Source organism: Acartia tonsa, chromosome 1 (genome assembly GCF_053477335.1).
Source record: "Acartia tonsa isolate MP-2025a chromosome 1, ASM5347733v1, whole genome shotgun sequence".
NCBI lineage: Eukaryota > Metazoa > Arthropoda > Copepoda > Calanoida > Acartiidae > Acartia > Acartia tonsa.
Genome location: NC_137260.1, coordinates 61,378,450 through 61,402,029, shown reverse-complemented (window position 1 = coordinate 61,402,029; position 23,580 = coordinate 61,378,450). Strand labels below are relative to the sequence as shown.

Genomic DNA, 23,580 nt, shown 5'->3' with positions numbered 1-23,580 from the left:
TGCTTTCATTAATTTTATTTTTTATCTCATTTTTCTTAAAAAGGGCCCAATGACATATATGAGAAATTTGAGAGAGGGGACAATGAGCTGTTTATTAAACTAGTCCCCAAAGTAAAATAACATTTTCTTATTCGTTGGCTTAACATCTTTGGGGACTTGGTGAATTTTGTTTGGTTAGATTATTAAGTTCAGTTTTCAAACGTTTCAACCATTTATCTTAATCTTTTGATAGTAGCCAAACTGATTAAATACCCTTTAAATTAATCTAAATAATCTTGGACTTGACAAATGTATTTGAATTGAAAAGTGTTAGTTTCCACCTATAATTGTCAGTAAAGATCCTATCATACAACTAAACAATACAAATAATAACGCCCAACTTTTATCTAGTTTTAGGGACTATTGAACATGCTTGGACCCCTCTTTGTTACATAAAGGGGGAGGTAGGTTGTGCTAAAATTCCGTAAAGGTGCGAGTTTTAAGGCTTAAAAACAGTAGTAGAACGATAATATTCACTAAATATAAATATATAAAAAAAAATTGTCTATGGTTCTATTCAATAAGGAATACACATATTTAGTGAATATTATCGTTCTACTACTGGTTTTAAGCCTTAAAACTCACACTTTTACGGAATTTTAGCACAACCTACCTCCCCTTTCTAGAAAGTATAAATGTTATTTCATACATGATTAGGATGTAAGAATTTGTTTTTACCATCATTATTTATATTCAGGCTTTTACTTCCATTATGGAAATACACTTTCTTCTGGTTTGGTCACATTTTTAATTAATGGTTCCAGTTCTTACTTTTCAGGGGTGCAGGTATAGATCAATTGTAGATAATATGAATTGCATCAAAATAGATAAGAATTCAAGGCATCTTGGAATATTTTATAGGCTTTATTCCTTTCTGTTGACTGTTGTTGGTCTGCAAGTAAAAAAATTTGTTACATTTTTTAGTTTTGCAATTTTTCCTGCGGATTTTCTGTAGTTTTAGTTGTTGTTAATCTTATGCAAAAAGAGTGCAGCTTAATGCGTTTTTTCTTAAGAAGTTTTTTTAGCTAGAAAGTTTTTAAGGAAAAATGAATTTGAATCCTATTTATGTATCCTTTTATCCCTGCAAAGATGATACTTGGGTGTGAGGGGAGGGGGATAAGTTTGGCATCTCAGTTTTCTTCTTTCCTATTAAGGATACAGCTTTGATAAAAACTAGAACTTTTTAATTCAAACCTTCCTGGCCATTAATTTCTTTTTTGTTTCATTTCTTTATGCTTAAATTAAAGCAAATTAATTGAAGCTATTTATCACTATTTTTAATATTTTTTATCGAGAAATTTTTAAGTTCAAGTTTGTTACTTAAAAATAAGGATGGGGTGCAAAATAAATAAAAATGGTGAATCAATTTTAATCATGTAAGACCAAGCATAAGAACTTCACATCTTTAGATATTTTACATAATTAATAAAGTGGATGAATTAATAATTTGACGTAAAATCTGAAATGAAAACTCATAAGGGTTATTGGTATCTTTTAACATGAATTAAAGCAAAAATATATCTCAAAAAGTTGATTTCTACTTAATTAATGATGGATTTGCCCAAAAATGGCCAAAAAGCCGCCATCCGTTAGCTGGTAATTTTTCAACTTTTTGTTCGATTTTGGTAAGTTGTAACATAGACCTACCAAGGATACCTCATGTCAACTTTGATAATGAAATTCTGATTCGAAGTGCCATTTGCGCATTAATTACGAGATGGTTGCATTAAACCATCACCCTCCCCCCCCCTGATTAATCATTAAAATAAATTGCTTTAGATATATGTTACACTTCCTGATAAAATTGATTTTCTTAAAAAATAACAGCACAACTTTTAAATAAATGTCTAATATTTTGTTCCATAACGATGTTTCCTAGTCTATAATCTCTTATGCCGTAATAAGCAAACCAAATGGTCATCAAATATGATTCATTGAACAGGCTTTCTCAAAAGATTTTATCAAAAATGTTTTGCACGTTTTCTTTACAAAAAAAAATAATTGTATGGAAGAAAACACGGAAAACTTCAACGGTCACAAATTGTTGATGCTAAGAAAAAAAATTTAAGGCTCGACAGCCGCATATTTTTAAAACGGCTACAGTTGGACTAACAAAATGTAGGTGGCTGTGCTATTTTGTATTTTTTTTTGTGGTAACTGCAGTTGTAAGTTATGATTATCTTTGCCGGTGTCTTATCCTATATAAAGTAGCAAGTTTTTTTTTGTCTGTAGCAAAGGATCTCGCTAACCGCTGAACCGATATGGTTCTCCTTTACAGTGAGACTTCTTATATATGGTTTTAGGCTATTGTATTTTTTAAGATTAAGTTTCATATGGTTTTAGGCTATTTTTTTATGCCCTTTCATAGCCCTTTGAGTATAGAGCTCCTACATGCTAGGGGCGCAAGCAAGTTTTAATCAAAACGACTTTAGTTACAACTGCTGAGCCCTGAAATTTTCTAACGTTGAATATTTACTAATTTAGGACCATGTTAAATTAAAACCTGATTTTTCTGTGTTATCTATTTTGGTTTGTTTTGGCGCGCCCTACTTTTAATCTATTTTGTTTCCCATGCACTGGGTGCATTTAGGACAACCTGAAAAGAAGAAAAAAGTTCTGCCCATAACTTTTTATAAATAAGGCTAATTTATTCAATAAGAATAACGTTGTCATTTTTTGGCTTGAATAGATTTGATAATTAGAATTAATATATAATGGAGAGAGAGCTGAATAGTTATTTCTCGCATCGTATTTTAAACAGCTTTCTGCGGATATTTTTATATTCGTAGAAAACTGGGTATAATACGATGCTAGACATAATTTTTCAGTATGGCTGAGAACCGGTTCTAATCCACCGGATATCAATTGGTTTCAAAGCGATACGGGAAATGTATTTCTACAACTATTTCGTCAGGCACTATAAGTTTCTACATGTATCGTTCTCTACATGCTGTAGATGCTATCAACAACAAAAATCTACGAAAACATTCAGAACTAAATAATATTTTTTATCACATTTAATGTGAGAATGTTGCGATTATCATATTCAAAATAAATGCTGTAATAAGCTTTAAAATATTTAAACACTAGTCTCTCATTGGACACAAAATGACGTCCAATAAGAAAAAGGAATAAAAATATTGGAAAGAAAATTATTTTATTTCAAAATTAATTCTTGGCATTTTGGAATAAAAGATAAAGGGGAAAGAAAATTATTTATTTCAAATTTATTTCTGGTCTTGAAATAATATTCATTATTTTATTTTAATTCGAGTGTCAACCAATAAGAAATAGGCATGCTGTTTTAAAAGTTTGGAATAAAAATTATTATTTTTTGTCAATTCCTTTTTTCAGAGTATAAAATGAGAATAAATTTTCCAACATCATTATTGATTTCTAATTTAACATTTCATACAGTGCAGTGGGTAATATTTATTTCAACATTTTTTGTCATTCAAAATCAAGTGTCACAAAAATAATAATATTTAACATAAAAAAGAAATTTTTAAAATAATTTTGTTTTCTTTATTTGTTGAAGATTTAAGCCCAAGCTTTTTCTGAGGGGGGAGACCCCCCTCAACCCCCCCTCTCCTGAGGGGGGAAACCCCCCTCGACCCCCCCCCCCTGACGCTCTCTTCTTTAAATCTTTCATTATTTCTGTAATTTATTCTAACTATCTTATAAATTTCAAAACATGAGATAAAAAGGAAATAATTTGCTGTACATTATTAAAAAAATTAAAAGTTTTAAAAAAAATTCCAACATGATTTTTAATTTTAAATACAAGAATATTTTTTCCTATATGATATGTTAAATTTAAATACAGGAATAATTTTGTACTGTGGAATTGAAGAAATAAATGCTGTACATTAGAGTGGCTTGATTTTCAATGATTTTCTAATTTTAAATGTGCTACATACACTTTCTGTCTGAACATCATATAAGAGACCAAAAAATGAAAAGAAAATATTTTGAATAATGGGGAGGCTCGCTGATGCATGTAAACTTTTAGAAAGACGCTTGTGGGGAGAATTTTTTTTTTTTTTTGGGGGGGGGGGCAAATTTTTTTTTCAAAGTATAGCTTTATGCACCTTCCCAATTTTGTCTTGAAGAGTAGAATAAGAATAAAAAATCTGTTTTTAAAACTATTGATCCTAGCAAGAAAAATCCATAAATAAATTTAAAAACCAAGAGATTTTACATTTAATTTAAGATTTTTCATGCTTGGATGAATATTTTTTAAAACCAATTTGATATTCTTATATTAATCAACAAGACAAATTCAAAAAGATGCATAAAGCAATACTTTGAAAGAAAAAAAGTTGCACCTCCAGAATAAACTTCTAAAATTTTTAATGCATGGAAACACCTTCCCCCCATTTCCCCTCAAGGACAAAATCAATTTTTTATATTTAGGTTTCTTATATGACGTTTAAACTGTAGATGTTGATTACAAATTCAATGTCCAAAATTGATCCACTCTACTGTACATTGTTATAATTTAATATTTGATGTGGGTATAAACATTAGACATAGATGGTCAATCTGACCCAATTTTTTTCTTAAAATGAAACCTTTGTTCACTTTTTGTTGTATATGAAATACAGCCCTATAGGCAACATTATTTGCAACTAAATTTTGCAATGATATAATTTTTAGAAAGATAACTTTATTATAAGAAATTAAATTATTTATAACTAACTTATTATATGTTGTGTCATACGCTTCACATTATATGATGGAAGAAATATTTTCTTCAAATATTTCACCCAAGGAAAGCTTTAACCTAAGATATTCAACAATTTATAGCTGATACATAATGTAAACTAAATTCCCTTGTGCTGTCTCTAGGTTATCTCTATTGTATAAATGAACGTACAAAAGAGGAGGAGAGAGAGAAGGAAATAGACAGAAAAGTGAGGGAGGGGGGAGGGGGAAGAAATATAGAGAAAAATAGACAGAGATATTTATTGTTCACCCTTAGAAGATGTAAATTTTTTGATAGACTTTTTTGAATTTAAGAAAAAGATAGAGAATGAGACAAAACCAAGTATCATATTTTATTAATATTGCTTATACAAAAAAGGTCATTCAAAATTATTTCACCAATATTGAGGTCAAGTGACAAAAATTTAAATTTCCACCTACTTCGCCCCCAGAGGGGGCAATAGTAGAAGGAAAATTCAAATTTTGATCACATGACCAAAATTGTTGAAATAATTTTAATATCCTTTCTAGCATTCACAATATTACGAAAATATGATAAATAACTATTAAAAACGATAAATTTCGGCTTCATGGTTGCAATTAAATTCTTAAGTAACACTTTTTCTACATTTAATTATAAATTTAAGTTATTTTTGAAAATATTAATATTTTGAATATTTCATGATGCCGATATAATTAAAGATCTCGGATGGTGAAGTTAATGTACATTCTTAGATGATGCGTTGGGAGTGGAATTTTTATTCTGAAAAAAATGATATTAAAAATAAAAATATTAGAATTGAACTATATGAAAAATTTGAAGTAAAGCTTTTTAGTGGTCCCTGGCAGGCTTTGGGCTAATAGATATGACTTTGAATTAAATATCAATTAAAAAGATTTGAATCTTTTATTCTTGCTGTTATACATATATTGTTAGGTCTAGCTGAAGTGGATTAACTATTCTTCAAGTCTTAAACTGGTATTAATTTTATGATATTAATTTTCATATTCACGGAAATTTGTCTGTAATATAATAGTTATTTCTCGCATCGTATTATAAACGGCTTTCCGCGGATATAAAATGTACAATTATAAGATTAAAACCAGTTTTTTTTAGCCCCGAGATGCATCTTTATATTCGTAGAAAACTGGATATAATTCGATGCTAGACATAGTTTTTTTCGTATGGATGAAAACCGGTTCCTATCCACCGGATTCGAATGAATACGAGAAAACCGGTTCTAATCGAGCGGATATTAACCAGTATCAAAGCTATATACTGGAAAAGACTTCTTTAATTTTGGGAACTTATATCCCTGTCCATACGGATGAGAATATTTGTATGTTCATGATGGTTTCCACGAGTAGAGAGATCATTCAGATTTTATTCAAAATATCTCCACCCACTCATAGCACAGCAAGGCTGCACCCTTGCACTATGATGTAGTGTTGGTCAAAAATATTCAAAATATCTCCACCCACTCATAGCACAGCAAGGCTGCACTCTTGCACTATGATGTAGTGTTGGTCAAAAATATTCAAAATATCTCCACCCACTCATAGCACAGCAAGGCTGCACTCTTGCACTATGATGTAGTGTTGGTCAAAAATATTCAAAATATCTCCACCCACTCATAGCACAGCCAGGCTGCACCCTTGCACTATGACATAGTGCGGGACAAAAATATTCAAAATATCTCCACCCACTCATAGCACAGCAAGGCTGCACCCTTGCACTATGATGTAGTTTTGGTTAAAAATATTTTATGAAAATAATTCAAAGGGAGAGGTTGGTTGTGCAAAACCGTAAAGGTGTGAGTTTTAAGGCTTAAAAACAGTAGTAGAACGATATCTTAATAATAAAAAAATTGTCTATGGTTCTTTTCAATAAGGAATACACATATTTAGTGAATATTATCGTTCTATTACTGATTTAAAGCCTTTAAACTCACACCTTTACTGAATTTTAGCACAACCTATCTCCCCCTTTTATATCCCAAGACAAAGGCCTATTTAAAAAAATATTTTCAAACACAAAAAAAAATCTGTGCACGCATATAACAGGTTTTTTTTTGCATTGATAGATTTCCCCTTTTTAAAAAAATTTTGTCTGTACAATACTTTTTTAACCCTTTTTTAACAATAACCATCAAGGTTCCAAAATGCTTGAATGGTTGAATTTATAGATAAATGCAAGTTTTTTTTTCAATATTTATAAAACAGAAATATTTAAATAGAGTTTTGTACATATAGAGTTAGGAAAACTAAGTCTTTTAGACATGCCTTGTGCATTAAACAAAGAAATATGAAAATAGATATGTCTTATTATCCAACTTTTTTCCCTTTAAACTGATAATGTTTTCCTTATTGTTTTTGTCCATATTTAACCAACTGTGTGCTGTCATGATTTTGTTGAGTTTTTAGTCAGATTTTCTTGTAATGGAAAGAAGGGTGGCAACTACAAATGCATCATAGGCCCATACAAAATTCATTGTGTTCCTAACTTTTTTTTTGAGTCTAAACAATTTTTATTCCAGTTATTTATTGCTTTTTGTGTTGTAATTATTAAAATAGTTTTGTGGTTTATTTTAATATACTTGTATTATGTAATCGTATTATAAACGGCTTTCCGCGGATATAAAATGTAAAATTATAAGATTAAAGTTTTTTAGCCGAGATGCCGAAAGCACGGGCTAAAAAAACTGGTTTTAATCTTATGATTGTACATTTTTATATTCGTAGAAAACTGGTTATAATACGGTGCTAGACATAGTTTTTTCGTATGGATGAGAACCGGTTCCTATCCACCGGATTCGAATGAATACGAGAAAAAGGTTTATAAATTTCTATCAATTAGTAAGACAATCACTATTTACATACTACTTAAGATCTCCAAAACGGTCGTGAATTAAGTTTATTTTAATATCTTTGAGATTATGGGTAATTTGTAATGTTTTTAGTGTTCTAAGAAAATGTAAAAAAAATTAAAAATCAGCATGTTTTTAGAATTATTGCTTTTATAAAATTTATGGGCCATGTGAAGGAAACGAAGTTGTGGGTTTCGTCGTATTTTCACAGTAGCTTGTTTCCTTCACATGACTCAAATTTATGTATCTAGATTTGTTGCCCGAATATAACAAATGTATCTATCAGAAAATATATTTTGAATGAATCAGAAAAGAAATACAAAAATAGAAACTCTTTAGTGGTGTGTTTAAAAATTTAAAGGGCATTGTAAATGATGGCTTCTAGCCTACGTAAATAATAATCTATATTTAAGTGTTGCCTAATCCTTCCTTCCTTCGTGTGTTTGTGTGTGTGTGTGTGGGGGGGGGGTGTGTGTGTGTATGTGTGTGTGTGTGTAAAGTGTACAATGTACATCACACTCTACTTAAATAATAATGAGATGTTTTAATGTGTCACCAATTTAGCATTAAACAAAAACTTCCTATAATTTATTTCGTAATAGGAATAAGGTATAACCAACAAGAAACATCAATTGAAAATATTATTTGAAAGAACAAGAAAAACATTTTATTATCTTTGAGAGATATTTTAGTTGAAAGTTACTGTTTAACCCAAAAGTATTTTGCCCAACCAATTTTCTGGAACGATCCTATTTTTAGATGGATAGTTTTTGTAAAGATAGTATTTGAAATATATTTATTTATTTTTTTATTTCATTAGAGAACAGCGTGGTATACATGTGTACACATACGTATGTGTACACATGTATGAGTGGGCCAAACTGCTTTCTACACGTCTGGGTCAACTTAGGTGAACATGAGGGGGGGGGGGGGGGGGTAAGAGAAATCATTTCAAAATACCTTTCTGTCATTCTCAATAATTATCTTAAATCAACTTTAAAAACACATTAGGGGGTACACATTAAATTTGTTTATCTTGAAAGTAATTGTGTTGATTATAAAATAAAGGAATAACTACTATACGTACTTTGGAAAGATCTAGAAATTTAGGATTAACATCTTGTTTTGAGTCATACTTCTGTTGAGAGAGAGAATAAACTTTCAGTTCTGCTATTGCAAGCCTGGCAAGACAGTGAAGTGTTGACTTACTATTCTAGGCCTATTTATACATATTGTGACGCTAATATCTGTCTTTTTTGTTATTAATGGTGATGCATCGAGAGCGTGTAAGCCGGCGACCTGCCGGTTGTCCGCCGGGGGGTGCTCCAGGTTCTATGTCATTTTCCCAACATGGGGCAAATAAAAATTTGGTTGAAAATACACTGAAAGAAATCAGAAAACGTCATTCAAGCACCATAAGGTTGTCGTCAGACGAGATTGATAGTCTTCTAGGCGATATTAGGAGGTCACGGTCAGCCAGCGAGGGCAGAGGCGGCCACAGCCGGTCGGTTAGTGAGGGCGGGGGTGCCGGTAGACCACCGCCGCCACGAAATACACCGCCCCCTTTGCCAGAAGATGCTTTGCCATTTGGAAGAGCCCATCCTAAGGTTTCAAATACGTCATTAAAAAATGTAAATATTGTAGCTGATTTGTAACTTAGCTCTGTCCATAACTGTATGAATACAAGAAGCAGTTTATTGTGCTGATTAAAAAAGGACGTTATACAATACAAATGATCAATGATTGACCTGTAAATATTTTACTATTGGTTAATTACAACGTATACTGGCCTATTATTGTTTAATTGTAGTGTATGACGCCATTTTTTATCAGGCACAAAAAGCTGCTTCCGAATACAAATGTGTCCCTAATAGGTGCTCAATTTTTATTTCAGCTGCGCCAAGCATGGACTTCAATTGTCCAATTTTTCTGCAATTTTATTATTATTTGATTCAAAGAAAGAGAAAAACGTTACATTTTCCAGACCTATCCTGATTTTTTTTAAACTGAAATAAAAGTGAAGAAAAGGGTGGATCCGTAATAAGTTTTTGGTGTGCCTTCATTTCCGCTAATGTATTAAACCTTCAGAACCGCAAATATTCACAACAACTTTTAGGGATCTTAATGGATAAGACAATGATTGATAAATTGATGTACATGACAATAATAAAAAAAATAATCCCTTCTTTAAATTACAATAAGTGGTTAAAATGTTTGAACAATGAACTTAATGAACCTACCAATCATTATACATTAAAATTCCCCAAAGTTTTGAAGCCAACGAATAAGAAAACGTTGAGTCCCTCCTTTAGTATCTTCACTTTTGTTACACTTTCTCACTTATTACCCATTTAATTTATAAACCAATGTTTTTTTTCTCGAATATGAAGGCAGTGCAACTGTGATGATTTGTGTAAATGATTACACACCATAAGTTTTTAGGAGGGGTATAGCGAGGAGTAGGGTGTCATTTTCACAATTCTATGCATTCTAAGTATACACAGGGAAAGCTAAAGCAATTTTTTTTGGAGAAATTGAAAATTGCATTTCAAGAAACAATGGTAAAATTACTTGTGGGGCATTAATGGCACCCCCTCCCTCTGCATTAATCTAAGTCCTCGCAATAAGATCCGAAATTGCGATTCCTGAAACCCTGCAGGCCTACAAGTATTATCCATTTTACTGCCTTCCTTTACTTCATATTACAAATAAATAGGGATAGGATAATGGAAAATAAACATTTATTTCCATTTCTTGTGTCTAATATTTAGACTTGGGAGGGAGAGATTTGATAATTGGGACGAAAAAGCATGCGTACATTTATTGTATTGCCATTATCGTCAATTTAATTTATTTTGGTGGTATTCTGTGTAACACTGGCGATCAAGAGGATCATTCCTAAAAAAAATATTTGGAAACTTATGACGTCATTGGTAGAATTACTAGAAAGAGACAATTGGTCTGGTGCGAGGTTGGAATAGTAATAAAGATACAATCAACAAAAATGAAACACCTGCCACTAGGGATGTCTACAACATAATGTCATTAAGAATACTTAATCATTTTTCTCGTATTCATTCGAATCCGGTGGATAGGAACCGGTTCTCATCCATACGAAAAAACTATGTCTAGCATGGTATTATATCCAGTTTTCTACGAATATAGAAATGTACAATCACAAGATTAAAACTAGTTTTTTTAGCCGGTGCCTTCGGCACCACGGGGCTAAAAAAACTAGTTTTAATCTTATAATTGTACATTCTATATCCGCGAAAAGCCGTTTATAATACGATACGAGAAATAACTATTCTAGTTTTATTGCATTAATTTCTCATCACTATGATGTGGTATTCTCTAGAACAAGTAAAAAAGTAGGAGACAAATTTTTTCTCAAATTATTTCTTCATGGTTTTATTTCTTTCTTTAGCTTCTTTAAAGAACAACTTTAGCCCTTCCATTTAGCTATGTCTTGTGTGTATTTTTCTATTTGTGTTTCTTATGATAATTTAGAATAAATTCATGATATGCCTATGCTGCAGGCCGACTGGTTGTGACACCATATATGGACACAGAGACACATGTCATAAATCAGGGAACACACTAAACACCACCAGACCCTCAGACAGCAAGCACGAATCAGAAAGAGAAAATTATAACAATTCAAATAATAATAATAACCCCAAACAAGCCCCGACAATTGTGCATGATAAATTATCAAGAAATGGGGATGGTGAAGTTGAAACTAATAATCAAAATAATGATTCTCATGCAATGCCGTCAACAACATGGAAAGATACCAAATCAGGAGATGGAAATGTTTACAATGATGCTGTGGGTTTAAGCTCAAAGGATAAATATGCAGATACAAGTTTAAATGGCAAAAAAGAAGGTATAGGAATTGTAATTTTAAAATATTTAAAACCATTAAAAAATATTAATATGATTTGTTGATGGCGCGTCTTTTCTAAAACTAGTTTTCTGTTAATACTCAAAATGTCACTTTTTTTTTGTTAATAAATGAGGTTATTAAACTAAATAAGCTATCCTTATATTGACATATTTAGTTATTTATTTCCAATACCTGCTAAAAAATATTTTGTCAAAAGTATATTTTTTTAATTTCTTCTTTTAATTTAAAATGGTTACCTAGTCAATACTAATAAATTTGATAGACATTTATAAATTCTTGCATAAAAAATTATTGGATGATGATTTTCTATAATTTTGATCAATTGATTTTCTTGCCATAACAACAATTTTAATGGTGTGCATTACTTTTCGCATAGTTTCTATCTGTCTGCATTTACTGAAAGATCTTGCTAACCACTAGACCTATATGACTCACCTTTTCAGTGAAGCTTCTCACAGTTCCTGGATTTAATTACTTAGTTTTTTAAAAACAATAATATAAAGTTGAGGGTCGACTCCCCTCTCCTTTCTCTTAATTGCTCTTAAAGGTCTTTAGGGGGTGCGTCTGCAAGTTTCAAATAAATCTTAAGTAATTGGAGTTTAAATGACATAAAAGAAGGTAGAGGAGTTGCTATCTTACTAAATGTCATTATTTATGAAATATTGACAATATTTACTTAAGTATCAAATTTATTTATGGTAAAGGTTTTAAAATTTGGATAAGTATGTGGGGGTGAATGCACACCTAACCACAATTTTGTTATCCTAGGGAGTTCAAATATTCCAATGCATGAAAATAATTCTGTAGATCCTGCCTTAAATATGGTTCTCAATCTGAGGTGAGTTGGGGATTATTGTTTAATTAGGAAAATTAAAATTCATTGTATAAAAAGAAATTGTCACTGCTACCATTTCAACATTTGCTGTAAATTTTTTACTTTTAAAAATGTACAATATTCATTGCGAATAATTGATGAAAATAGTTTGTCTTACTTTTTTTTCTCTTGTCAAGACAACGTTTGGAGGCCATGACTAGCGACTTGGAGAGGGTTCAAGCAGCTGCTGACAGACTATCAAAACAAATAGATGAGTATGACAGCGATGATCATGAAATCAACACAAACAAAGAAAAGATCAATGACGCAAATGAGAACAATTATAATCATAAACCTACTCTTTATCATACTAAAACAGAGGAGAAAGCTAACAGCAATGTCAAAGATGATACTGATGTTGAAAGTGAAGAAGAATGGGAAGCTTCAAGCATTGAAAAAGATCCTATTAACATCACTGAAGTAGATGAAGAAGAATGTGAAAGGTTTGCATGTTTGTTGCTATGACATAATGCTTTGAAAATTAACCCTTAAAATGCAAATATTTCTAGATATTCATCTAACAGGATGCTTAACAAAATCATTTGAATAATCAACACATTACTTTTAAGCTGAAAGCAATTTTCTCCTGATTGAAATGCATTCCGAGTCTACATTTTAAGAAAGTTATCGAACTATAAATGTATCTTTTTCTTTTTATTGGACAATAGAATATTTTGAATAGGATTGGTTGCGTGCAATTAGCATTTACATACAGAACTAGCCAACGCCCAAAATGCTATGAATTTTCTGCTCAACTTAGTAGAACATTATTTAAACATCTCTTAGAAACAAGATTTTTAATAGTTTTAACAACTTGGTTTTGAAATTAGATTTTATTAAATCATGAATTGTAATTTGCCTTACTGAAATTAAGTATGCAGATTTCTCAAATCTTTTTGACATGGGTATTTACATAAATTTAATTTTTCCAAAATGAGTGGGAGTAAAATTTATTTTGAATATTTATTCAAAGAAATATATACATATAACTACCTACTAACAAATTACTAATTTATTTGCAATTGATTTCAAATTTTAGAAGCGCAGCTACTCTATGAATTAGGGGTTCTCTTAAACTTTAAAATAACTTTAACTTCTTTTGAAAAGAGTTTTAATGTATCAAAAGAATTTTCTCGTATTTATTGCTTGCTCTAAAAAACTTTATAATTGGTGATTTATTTGCAAGTACTGTTATAAAAATGAATTGGCTCGTCTCTATTGCTGCTCCACTACTTGTTTTCTACAAGATAATTGTTAAAACACGACCAAAATAAACTACCCCGTCCTTAATTCATATAGATTTGTCACTAAGTTGAGTAAAAAGTAGAAAATGTTGTTTTTGTTTTTAAAAACTGTCAATTTAAGTCAGACTTAATGATTCCCTGATGACTCGAATTGTGAGCTATATAATCAGGGATCTTAAGGGATAAGACAATGAATGATAAATTGTTGTACACCCCCTTAAAAATAAATTACATCTTATGTAGAATTGGAGATATCATTAGACGCGTTTGCACGACCCAATTAAGATTTAATTAAAGTCCCCAAAGTTTTAAAGCTAACGAATTAGAGGTCACGTAATTAAAACTCAATAGAAAAGCATAATATATATAGTGTCCCCTTCTTCCCTAGCTTTAACCTCGTCTTATCAACTTATATACAAACTTAAGGGAAATGAGAATCATTAAAACGTTAGGTTCTTTATATTAGATAAATTATTTATGACTAGCGGTTACACCCCTTACATCTAGGGGCTTTATATTATAAATAGCTTTAAACTATCTCAACATTCAAATTTTAAAAAAATGCCTAAAACCATCTTAGGACCTATGTAAAGCTTACATATAAATAGAGAACCCAATTTGTTCAAGTTTTTGAGATATGAAGCTTCAGACAAAAAAAACTACTTCTTTACATGATAGGATAGAAGGGATAGTCCCTTGAAAAGAATTTATAATTAAATAGATGGAATAATACACAGCAACGTTGTTGAAAAGAGACTATCCAAGGAAAAAACACACAGCTCAATTTTAGGTGACAATTAAATAGATTTTCAAATAATTAAAATGTTGAAGTTAGAATTTAAACACTTGAAGAACCTTGGTGAACTCATGCACAAATATTTTTAAGCAAAACATTTTAACCATATTCTGTTTGTCAACTCTTTGTTGTATGCTTGATAAATCTTTATTTTTCTTATCTTGACAACCTTTGCATATTCTTAACAATGTTTATTTTTATGTATATTTATTCTTCTTGTATATGTGCACCAGGGAGAAAGGGATAGATTGAAGTTGCATGTATAAACAAAATTAAACAACAGATATACAGATAACTACCAACCTCCCTTTTTCAATGACCTTTTTCGTCTGCTACCTAATTGTTTTCTGACACTTGGCTGTGTTAATACACACCACACTATTGGTTGATTTTCAATGACTAATTTGAGAGTCGGCACAAGGACGGTGCGATGGGGAGATACAGTTATTTAACCCTTTCTCCCTCTAGTGTTTTACTCTAATTATAAATCTCAATATTTCAGATGCATGAAAACTATATAAAAATCTTTTGTTTATTCTCTTTAATATTTTTAACATACTGTTTTTAATTTTAGGTAAGTTTAATTGATTTTCAATTAAAAATTCCTTTTTCCCTGGCCCATATGCAAAAGCATTTCTGTATATCTTTGAAGAAACATAATTTTAAAAAGTAAAGGAACGGCAACTGTCTGTTATCGGCCATAAAATAATTATTTTTCTGTAACAACTACAGTAAATTTTTAATTTTGAAAGAAAACTATGTAATTCTTAAATTTGACTGTTAAAAATCCAATTTTATGCAACATAATAGTCTATCCTTTGATATTTTTCAAATGAAATAGATTGCATAGATCATTCAAATATTGAAATTATCGAGGTACATGAACCAAATTTGTAGGCCTTGACTTTTACTTGCGTAGGTCTGAACCAATTTTCTTTTTCTCCCCTAATTGATCGTGATTTCAGTCCATTTGTAGAAAAATGTTCACAAAAATTAGATTGGCTTAGGAGAATTGAACAAAAGTGGGCGAAAAATAATGCGCTTTGCTCACGGAAAATTGTTTCTCAATGTCATGATTATAATATTTTCTTAAAGGTTACATTTAATGATCATTATTAGAAGATTTTTATTTGAAAGAGGACAGAAATTGACTATCTTTTGTGTTTTATTTTATCAAGATAAGACTGTAGTGTTATAATAACATTGAAGTGAGGTCTATAACATGTTAATCATGGCCAATACTACTACTACAGATTATTCTGATTTTATCACATTTTGACACGTCCCTAGCATTTAGGGTCTTATATTAAAGGGTCATAATGGGTCTGCTAGAAAAAAAACTTAAAACCATACAATGATTTAAATCTAAAAAAGAAATGGCCTAAAACCATCAAGAGACCTAAGCGAAGCTTACCTAAACTAGAGAATCCAATCAGTTCAGTAGTTACTGAAATCTTAAACTTCTGACAAAAAAAAACATTACTACTTCATATAATAGATACTCCAAGATGTAACTTCTACTCTCCTAATGTATTATCCTTCATTTAAATTCTTAACTTTAGTTTTTCTTTTGCGGAACTTGACCAAACAATGGCATAAAAGGTTAATAAAAAGACAAACATCTCCTGCACAATGTTGACATTCATTACCATCTTTATAAATCCTACCCATTGTTCATTTGGTTCCACGACAAACGTAAGAGTCCCAAACGTCAGAGTGGAAAAACATCAGAGTGGACAAACGCAAGAGTCCCAAACGTCAGAGTGGGACAAACGTCAGAGTGGGACAAACGTCAGAGTGGACAAACGCAGGATTTTTGGGACAAACGTCAGAGTGGACATTTTATAAGTAAAACGTATGAGTCTCGATTTTATAACCATTAAAGCGCTGCGGCTAGGTAGGCCAGGGTGCTGAGTGCTGCAGCCAGAGTCATTTTCTTTATGATTAGGTTAGGTTAGGTTATAGGCTAGGGGGCCGAGCGCCCGCGGCTAGGCAGGCTAGGGGGCCGAGCGCTGCGGCTAGGTAGGCCAGGGTGCTGAGTGCTGCAGCCAGAGTCATTTTCTTTATGATTAGGTTAGGTTAGGTTATAGGCTAGGGGGCCGAGCGCCCGCGGCTAGGCAGGCTAGGGGGCCTAACTGTCTATTTTTTGTCATATAATTAAAATAGCATAGACTCTGATGTTTTACTTAAGCAATGTCCACTCTGACGTTTGTCCCACTCTGACGTTTGTCCCACTCTGACGTTTGGGACTCTTGCGTTTGGGACTCTTGCGTTTGGGACTCTTGCGTTTGGGACTCTTGCGTTTGTCCACTCTGACGTTTAGGACTCTTACGTTTGGGGTAGGACCGTTCATTTTATAGTGTAGAAACATAGACGTGTATTCTCAAGGCAAAACACATAAGGAGAATGTTTTTGCAAAGAGTGCAGCAACTATCAGTTTTGTTACATGCAATAGACAGTTAATTTTAGCCAAAATTCAATCTTAGTTTCTAAAATCAAAGTATTTTTTTTAGGTATTAACAATTGATTTTTGTTAAGTTGTTCTTGGATTTTTTCTTTCACCAAAAAATAGACGTATAGACAGCATTCTACTCTGTATTATATATTACAATCTGTAAGTAGATTAGTATCTTGGTTGTTTTTTCTCTCGTCAGAATACCTTTCTCTGCATATTTCCCAAATGCATATTTCCGAGTTTACAAAGCCATCTTTTATGTGATAAAAATGAACACACTTGCAAATTTGTTCATTTGTTTTTGAGTAGATAGAACAATGGTTTATTTACTAGGAACATAAAGTGTGAATTTTAAATTAAAACCACTACACTTGAAATTGAACTCTTAAGTTTTTCTAGGATAAAGAAGATTTATAAAACTATAAAAGGTGTCCTTTCTCTTATTGTCTCATTATTTTAATCTTTAATTAATCTAGACACCTCGTCACCCCTAAATATTGTGAGAAAAATATATTTGTCCCTAACTTTAAGCCATTATACTTATAAGTTACATAAGTTAAATGTTATTACATTAACGTGCGCTAGCGGCTACACTCTAAGCATCTAGGGGCTCTGTATTCGGCAAGCTGAAAAGTTTTAGTATTATATTCCTCCTTGTAATAGCCACTTTAGATATGATTAAGTAATAGATGCATTTCCCTAGTAGGTAAATCAAAAACAATAATCCGTCAAATTTAAAAAGTAATTTCTTTCAGAAGCACATATATTGCTAATTAGTCACGTTATTTTTGGACGATATTATATCCTCAAGCAAATCCTTTTCCTTTCGTTGTTCCAACTCATAATAAGGTCGGGCTGTTCCTACACTGTGTTTCTATTGGTTTATTAAAAGAATTGTCCATCCAGGCTTTATAAATCTATTCTATTAGTATTTAATAATGCAAAGCTGTCAAAGGACAAACTACACAGAGAACATAACTAACTTTTACACAGGGACATGGGTGGATATTCACCTAGTTTGAACCACCTAATCATTATACTTCCTTATTGAATGATTTTTGGTACATAGAGTATAGATCCTTTAAATGTTTTTGTAAAATTTGATAAACGGGGAGGTAGGTTGTTTTAAAATTCCGTAAAGGTGTGAGTTTAAAGGCTTAAAAACCAGCTCATACCAATAACGGAATTAATTCCGAAAAAAATCACGAAACCTATAAGTGTTTTTCGGCTGTCGTTGGGGGGCAACACATCGTAAAATTGGCGACCTCTATTTGCCCCCCAAATATTATTTTAGATTTAATTTCCTTGTTGGTTACACCTTATTCCTGCTTAAAAACAGTAGTAAAACGATAATATTCACTAAATATGTGTATTCCTTTGTAAAAAAAAACCATAGACAAAAAATATTAAGTGGAAAATATTTTGTGAATATTATCGTTCTTCTATTATTTTTAAGCCCTAAAACTCACACCTTTACGGAATTTTAGCACAACCTACCTCCCACTTAAGGTTAGTAAAGTAAACTTTCACATTACAAAGATTTTTTACTTGATTTTCGACAACTACATGGTAGAAATTGTAATTCAAATTGATTAAAATGTCTCCCCAATCCTGAGAACCCTACTCACATACACAAACATGCACAAATCTGAATACAAAGATGCAACAACTAAAAAAAATATATAGGCAAGGAAAAAGATATGCTAACAGAATATGCATATGTCCACCAGGGGTCAATATGAAGCTTAAACTTTTATTTTGTCTTTGACGTTTGAACGTACACTATCCTAATATATAAAATAGTAAGCTTTTTTTTTGTCTGTAGCTAAGGATCTCGCTAACCGTTGAATTGATATGGTCCTCCTTTACAGCAAAGCTACTTTTAGGTCTCGGGATGGTTTTAGGCTATTCTATTTTTATAAAAAAAAGTCTGAGTAGGTATGGTTTAAGGCTATTTTTTTGATCTTTCATACTCCTTCGAATATTCAGCCCCTAGATGCTAGGGGCACAGCCGCTAGTATTCTTATATTTAAGTACTTTTTACAAGAGTTACATGTCTATTTAAGTAACATTTATCAAGTAAAAAATGTAGATGGACAAAATCTCTAAAAAAATCATCCATGTGACGTCATAAAAATGAGGGATTATCTATCTCTTTTTTGGGGGGTTTTCTTTCTCACTTCTCCTCTCATCTCATTCATTTTTATGACGTCACATGGCTGATTTTTTAGAACAGCTACGTAAAAAATATTTGAAAAATATATTGAAACCTGTAATATTTGTGTTGATAAGGGGGGGGGGAAGTTTGTACACTTATAGGAAATGAAATTCAGTATCAAAGTTTGGGAGGGACGTGTGGGCTTGTTTTTAAAGTTATCAACCTAATTCTTTTTGTAAAATCTCTTATATGACTGGATGTACACGGAAAACTTTGAAAATTGAATTTTGGTACTTTCCTTCAAGGGGCCAGTGGAGCAAAAGACCCCCCAAAACACTAAAAATATGAGTTCTGAGCTTATTTTTAGAGATATCAACCAAATTTTTTAAATGTAAACTTTTTAAAAATAACTAAACTTAGTAACCATTACACATTTCATTTTGGGACTTTCCTTCTAGGGGCTTGTGGAGCAAGAGACCCCCCAAAACTAAGAAAAGGAGTTCTGAGCTTATTTTTGAAGATATCAACCTGATTTTTTTCAAAGAAAACTTTTTTAAAATAACTGAACTAAGTAACTACTACACATTTCATTTTGGGACTTTCCTTGTTGGGGCTTGTGGAGCAAGAGACCCCCCAAAACTAAGAAAAGGAGTTCTGAGCTTATTTTTAGAGATATCAACTTGATTTTTTTCAAAGAAAACTTTTTTAAAATAACTGACCTTAGTAACCATTACACATTTCATTTTGGGACTTTCCTTCTAGGGGCTTGTGGAGCAAGAGACCCCCAAAAACTAAGAAAAGGAGTTCTGAGCTTATTTTTGAAGATATCAACCTGATTTTTTTTTGCAAAGAAAACTTTTTTAAAATAACTGAACTAAGTAACTATTACACATATCATTTTGGGACTTTCCTTCTAGGGGCTTGTGAAGCAAGAGACCCCCCAAAACTAAGAACAGGAGTTATGAGCTTATTTTTGAAGATATCAACCTGATTACCACTACATTATTGATATCTTTAAAAATAAGCTCAGAACGCATATTTTCAGTGTTTTGGAGGTCTTTTGCCCAACCAGCTCCCAGTAGGAAAGACCCAAAATGAAATGTGTAATGGTTACTTAGTCAACCTGATTTTTTAAAGAAAACTTTTTTAGACAGAACCGTACTAAGTAACCATTACACATTTCATTTTGGGACTTTCCTCCTAGCAGCTTGTGGAGCAAAAGATCCCCCTAAACACTAAAAATATGAGTTCTGAGCTTATTTTTAAAGATATCAACCTGATTTTTAGCAAATCTGTTGTGGCTACGTAGTTCAGTTAAATGAAAAAAGTTTTCCTTAATAAATCAGCTTACCTAATATCTTTAAAAATAAGCTCAGAACTAATATTTATGGTTTTCAGGGGTCTTTTGCTTTACTAGCCTCTAGAAAGAAAGTCCCAAAATTAAATCTGTAAAGGTTACTTAGTTCGGTTATTTTAAAAAAGTTCCTTTAAAAAATCAGGTTGATATCTTTAGAAATAAGCTTAAAACTCCTATTTTTAGTTTTGGGGGGTCTTTTGCTCCACAAGCCCTTAGAAGGAAAGTCCCAAAATGAAATGTGTTCCGGTCACTTAGATCAGTTATTTTTAAAAAGTTTTCTTTTAAAAAATTCAGGATGATATCTTTAAAAATAAGCTCAGAACTCCTATTTTTTGTTTTGGGGGGTCTTTTGCTCCACAAGCCTTAGAAGGAAAGTCCAAAAACGAAATGTGTTATGGTCACTTAGATCAGTTATTTTTAAAAAGTTTACATTTAAAAAATTTGGTTGATATCTCTAAAAATAAGCTCAGAACTTCTATTTTTAGTTTTGGGGGGTCATTTGCTCCACAAGGCCCTTAGAAGGAAAGTCGAAAAATGAAATGTGTAATGGTTACTTAGTTCAGTTATTTTTAAAAAGTTTTCTTTAAAAAAATCAGGTTGATATCTTCAAAATAAGCTCAGAACTCCTATTCTTAGTTTTGGGGGATCTCTTGCTCCACAAGACTCTAGAAGGAAAGTCCCAAAATGAAATGTGTAATGGTTACTAAGTTCAGTTACTTTTAAAAAGTTTTCATTGAAAAAAATCAGGTTGATATCTTAAAAAATAAGCTCAGAACTCCTGTTCTTAGTTTTGGGGGGTCTCTTGCTCCACAAGCCCCTAGAAGGAAAGTCCCAAAATGAAATGTGTATTAGTTACTTAGTTCAGTTATTTTTAAAAAGTTTTCTTTGAAAAAAAATCAGGTTGATATCTTCAAAAATAAGCTCAGAACTCCTTCTCTTAGTTTTGGGGGGTCTCTCGCTCCACAAGCCCCTAGAAGGAAAGTCCCAAAATGAAATGTGTAATGGTTACTAAGTTTAGTTACTTTTAAAAAGTTTTCATTGAAAAAAATCAGGTTGATATCTTCAAAAATAAGCTCAGAACTCCTGTTCTTAGTTTTGGGGGGTCTCTTGCTCCACAAGCCCCAACAAGGAAAGTCCCAAAATGAAATGTGTAGTAGTTACTTAGTTCAGTTATTTTTAAAAAGTTTTCTTTGAAAAAAATCAGGTTGATATCTTCAAAAATAAGCTCAGAACTCCTGTTCTTAGTTTTGGGGGGTCTCTTGCTTCACAAGCCCCTAGAAGGAAAGTCCCAAAATGAAATGTGTAATGGTTACTAAGTTCAGTTATTTTTAAAAAGTTTTCATTTAAAAAATTGGGTTGATATCTCTAAAAATAAGCTCAGAACTCATATTTTTAGTGTTTTGGGGGGTCTTTTGCTCCACTAGCCTCTTGAAGGAAAGTACCAAAATTCAATTTTCAAAGTTTTCCGTGTACATCCAGTCATATAAGAGATTTTACAAAAAGAATTAGGTTGATAACTTTAAAAACAAGCCCACACGTCCCTCCCAAACTTTGATACTGAATTTCATTTCCTATAAGTGTACAAACTTCCCCCCCCCTTAGTTGGCAAGAGCTTTGTATTCCTTATTATCTTTAATCCTAAGTGTTCTTACCCAGCCAAAGGGTCAAATTAAGGATCTGGGACAAATAATCTGAAGTTCAAATGATGTAAATTTTTGGTTTATTTGATGTTTTTCTCCATAAAGGGTTTAGAAAAGTAATCTAAAATTACTCACAAATATTCACCAATTTCAAAGTATAAAAAGTAAAAATAATTCAACATCTTGAATACTATTATTTTAAACTAGTAGCTTCTCCCATATTTCAATTGCCTATGGGAGGAAACGAGGTTTTGGTTTCAACCAAAAATAATTTTACAGATGTGTGTATTACACATGATATATAAATGATATAGGTACATTTTGTACTCCAATATTTTACACTGTAAAAAAACGTTCAAAACTTTCTGAGATCTTTAACGTTCGATATATTGCTCTTTATACCGGATGAACTATAGATTTTAAAAGCAAATAAAAATTCTTTATAAGCGAACAATTTTTGTATCTACTGTAGTTCACGGTAAAATATTGCTGGTAACGAATATTGCCAAAAATCTATGAATTTTAAAGGCTGCTATCTGCCAAACGGCTTAACGTACAGATCATACCCGCACACCATTTTAGGCAGTATAAGAAGGCCTACAAATAATCTGGAATATCCAAGATCCAATGATGCACAGGGAAAGCATCACTGAAGAAAAACGCGTAAAAGAGGGCTTTTTCGCGCATTTCTCTGTACTGCGTGATAATTATGCATTATTGATTTATGGCTATTCCAGATTATTTGTAGGCCTTCTTATGCCGCTTAAAACAGTGTGCGGGCATGATCTGTACGTTCAGCCGTTTGGCAGCTAGCAACCTTTAAAATTCATAGATTTTTGGCAATATTCGTTACCAGCAATATTTTACCGTGAACTGCAGTAGATCCCAATTTTTTACAGTGGACTAAAATCTATCATTGCCATAAACAATTGAAACATGAACAATGTCTGTCTGTCTGTAGATTTGGAAGATGACTAGACGCTTTCAAAAATATGGCTACTTAAAATGTTGCTTGATATCATCTGCAAAGTAATTGATTTTTATTAGATCATTTTAAAGATAATAGACCTGAGTTTTAATCGTTTATATAACTGGCTATTAAGTTATTAAATCTTTTTAAAAGCAATTGTTAAGATAACATTATTTTCAATAGGAGTAAATTCTATTTGATTATTTGAAAGTAGTCTTTTTAAAAGAGTTATCCATGTTGATAATACTGAGAAAAAATGCACTGTTTTTTTACCATTTAGTTTCACAATATAACAACATTATCGTTATTTTGCAACTTTTTAATTTGTTTTCGTCTGACCATAGTTCTAATGAATGCTATTTGAGTAACTTATATATTCATTATTTGTTCAAAATTGTATTTCAAACTTATTGAATTTCATCTTTAATACTTTTTCATTGTTGTTCTAAAAGTGGCTAAAATCGTCAAATACCCTACTTGGAATAATCCCTTTTTTAGGTGTTTTGATTATGAACTCTTTTAGGCGTTTTACATGTTATTGTGCAATAAAATGTATTTTTGTT

General features: G+C 31.6%; 1 protein-coding gene across 2 annotated transcripts in view; it reads left to right on the top strand.

The window, feature by feature from the left end:
* Tpr2 (Tetratricopeptide repeat protein 2) overlaps positions 1-23,580 on the top strand; it is a 98,762-nt gene that overhangs the window by 39,613 nt on the left and 35,569 nt on the right. Inside the window, exons 1-3 of one of the 2 annotated variants that reach the window (XM_080168745.1) lie at positions 11,158-11,502; positions 12,292-12,361; positions 12,535-12,840. The exons of the other annotated variant lie outside the window; for it this stretch is intronic. Coding sequence (XP_080024871.1) covers positions 11,385-11,502; positions 12,292-12,361; positions 12,535-12,840 — 494 coding nt within the window. The 5' untranslated portion in view covers positions 11,158-11,384. Of the gene's footprint in view, positions 1-11,157; positions 11,503-12,291; positions 12,362-12,534; positions 12,841-23,580 lie in introns of those variants that run through there. 2 annotated transcript variants of the gene reach the window in all.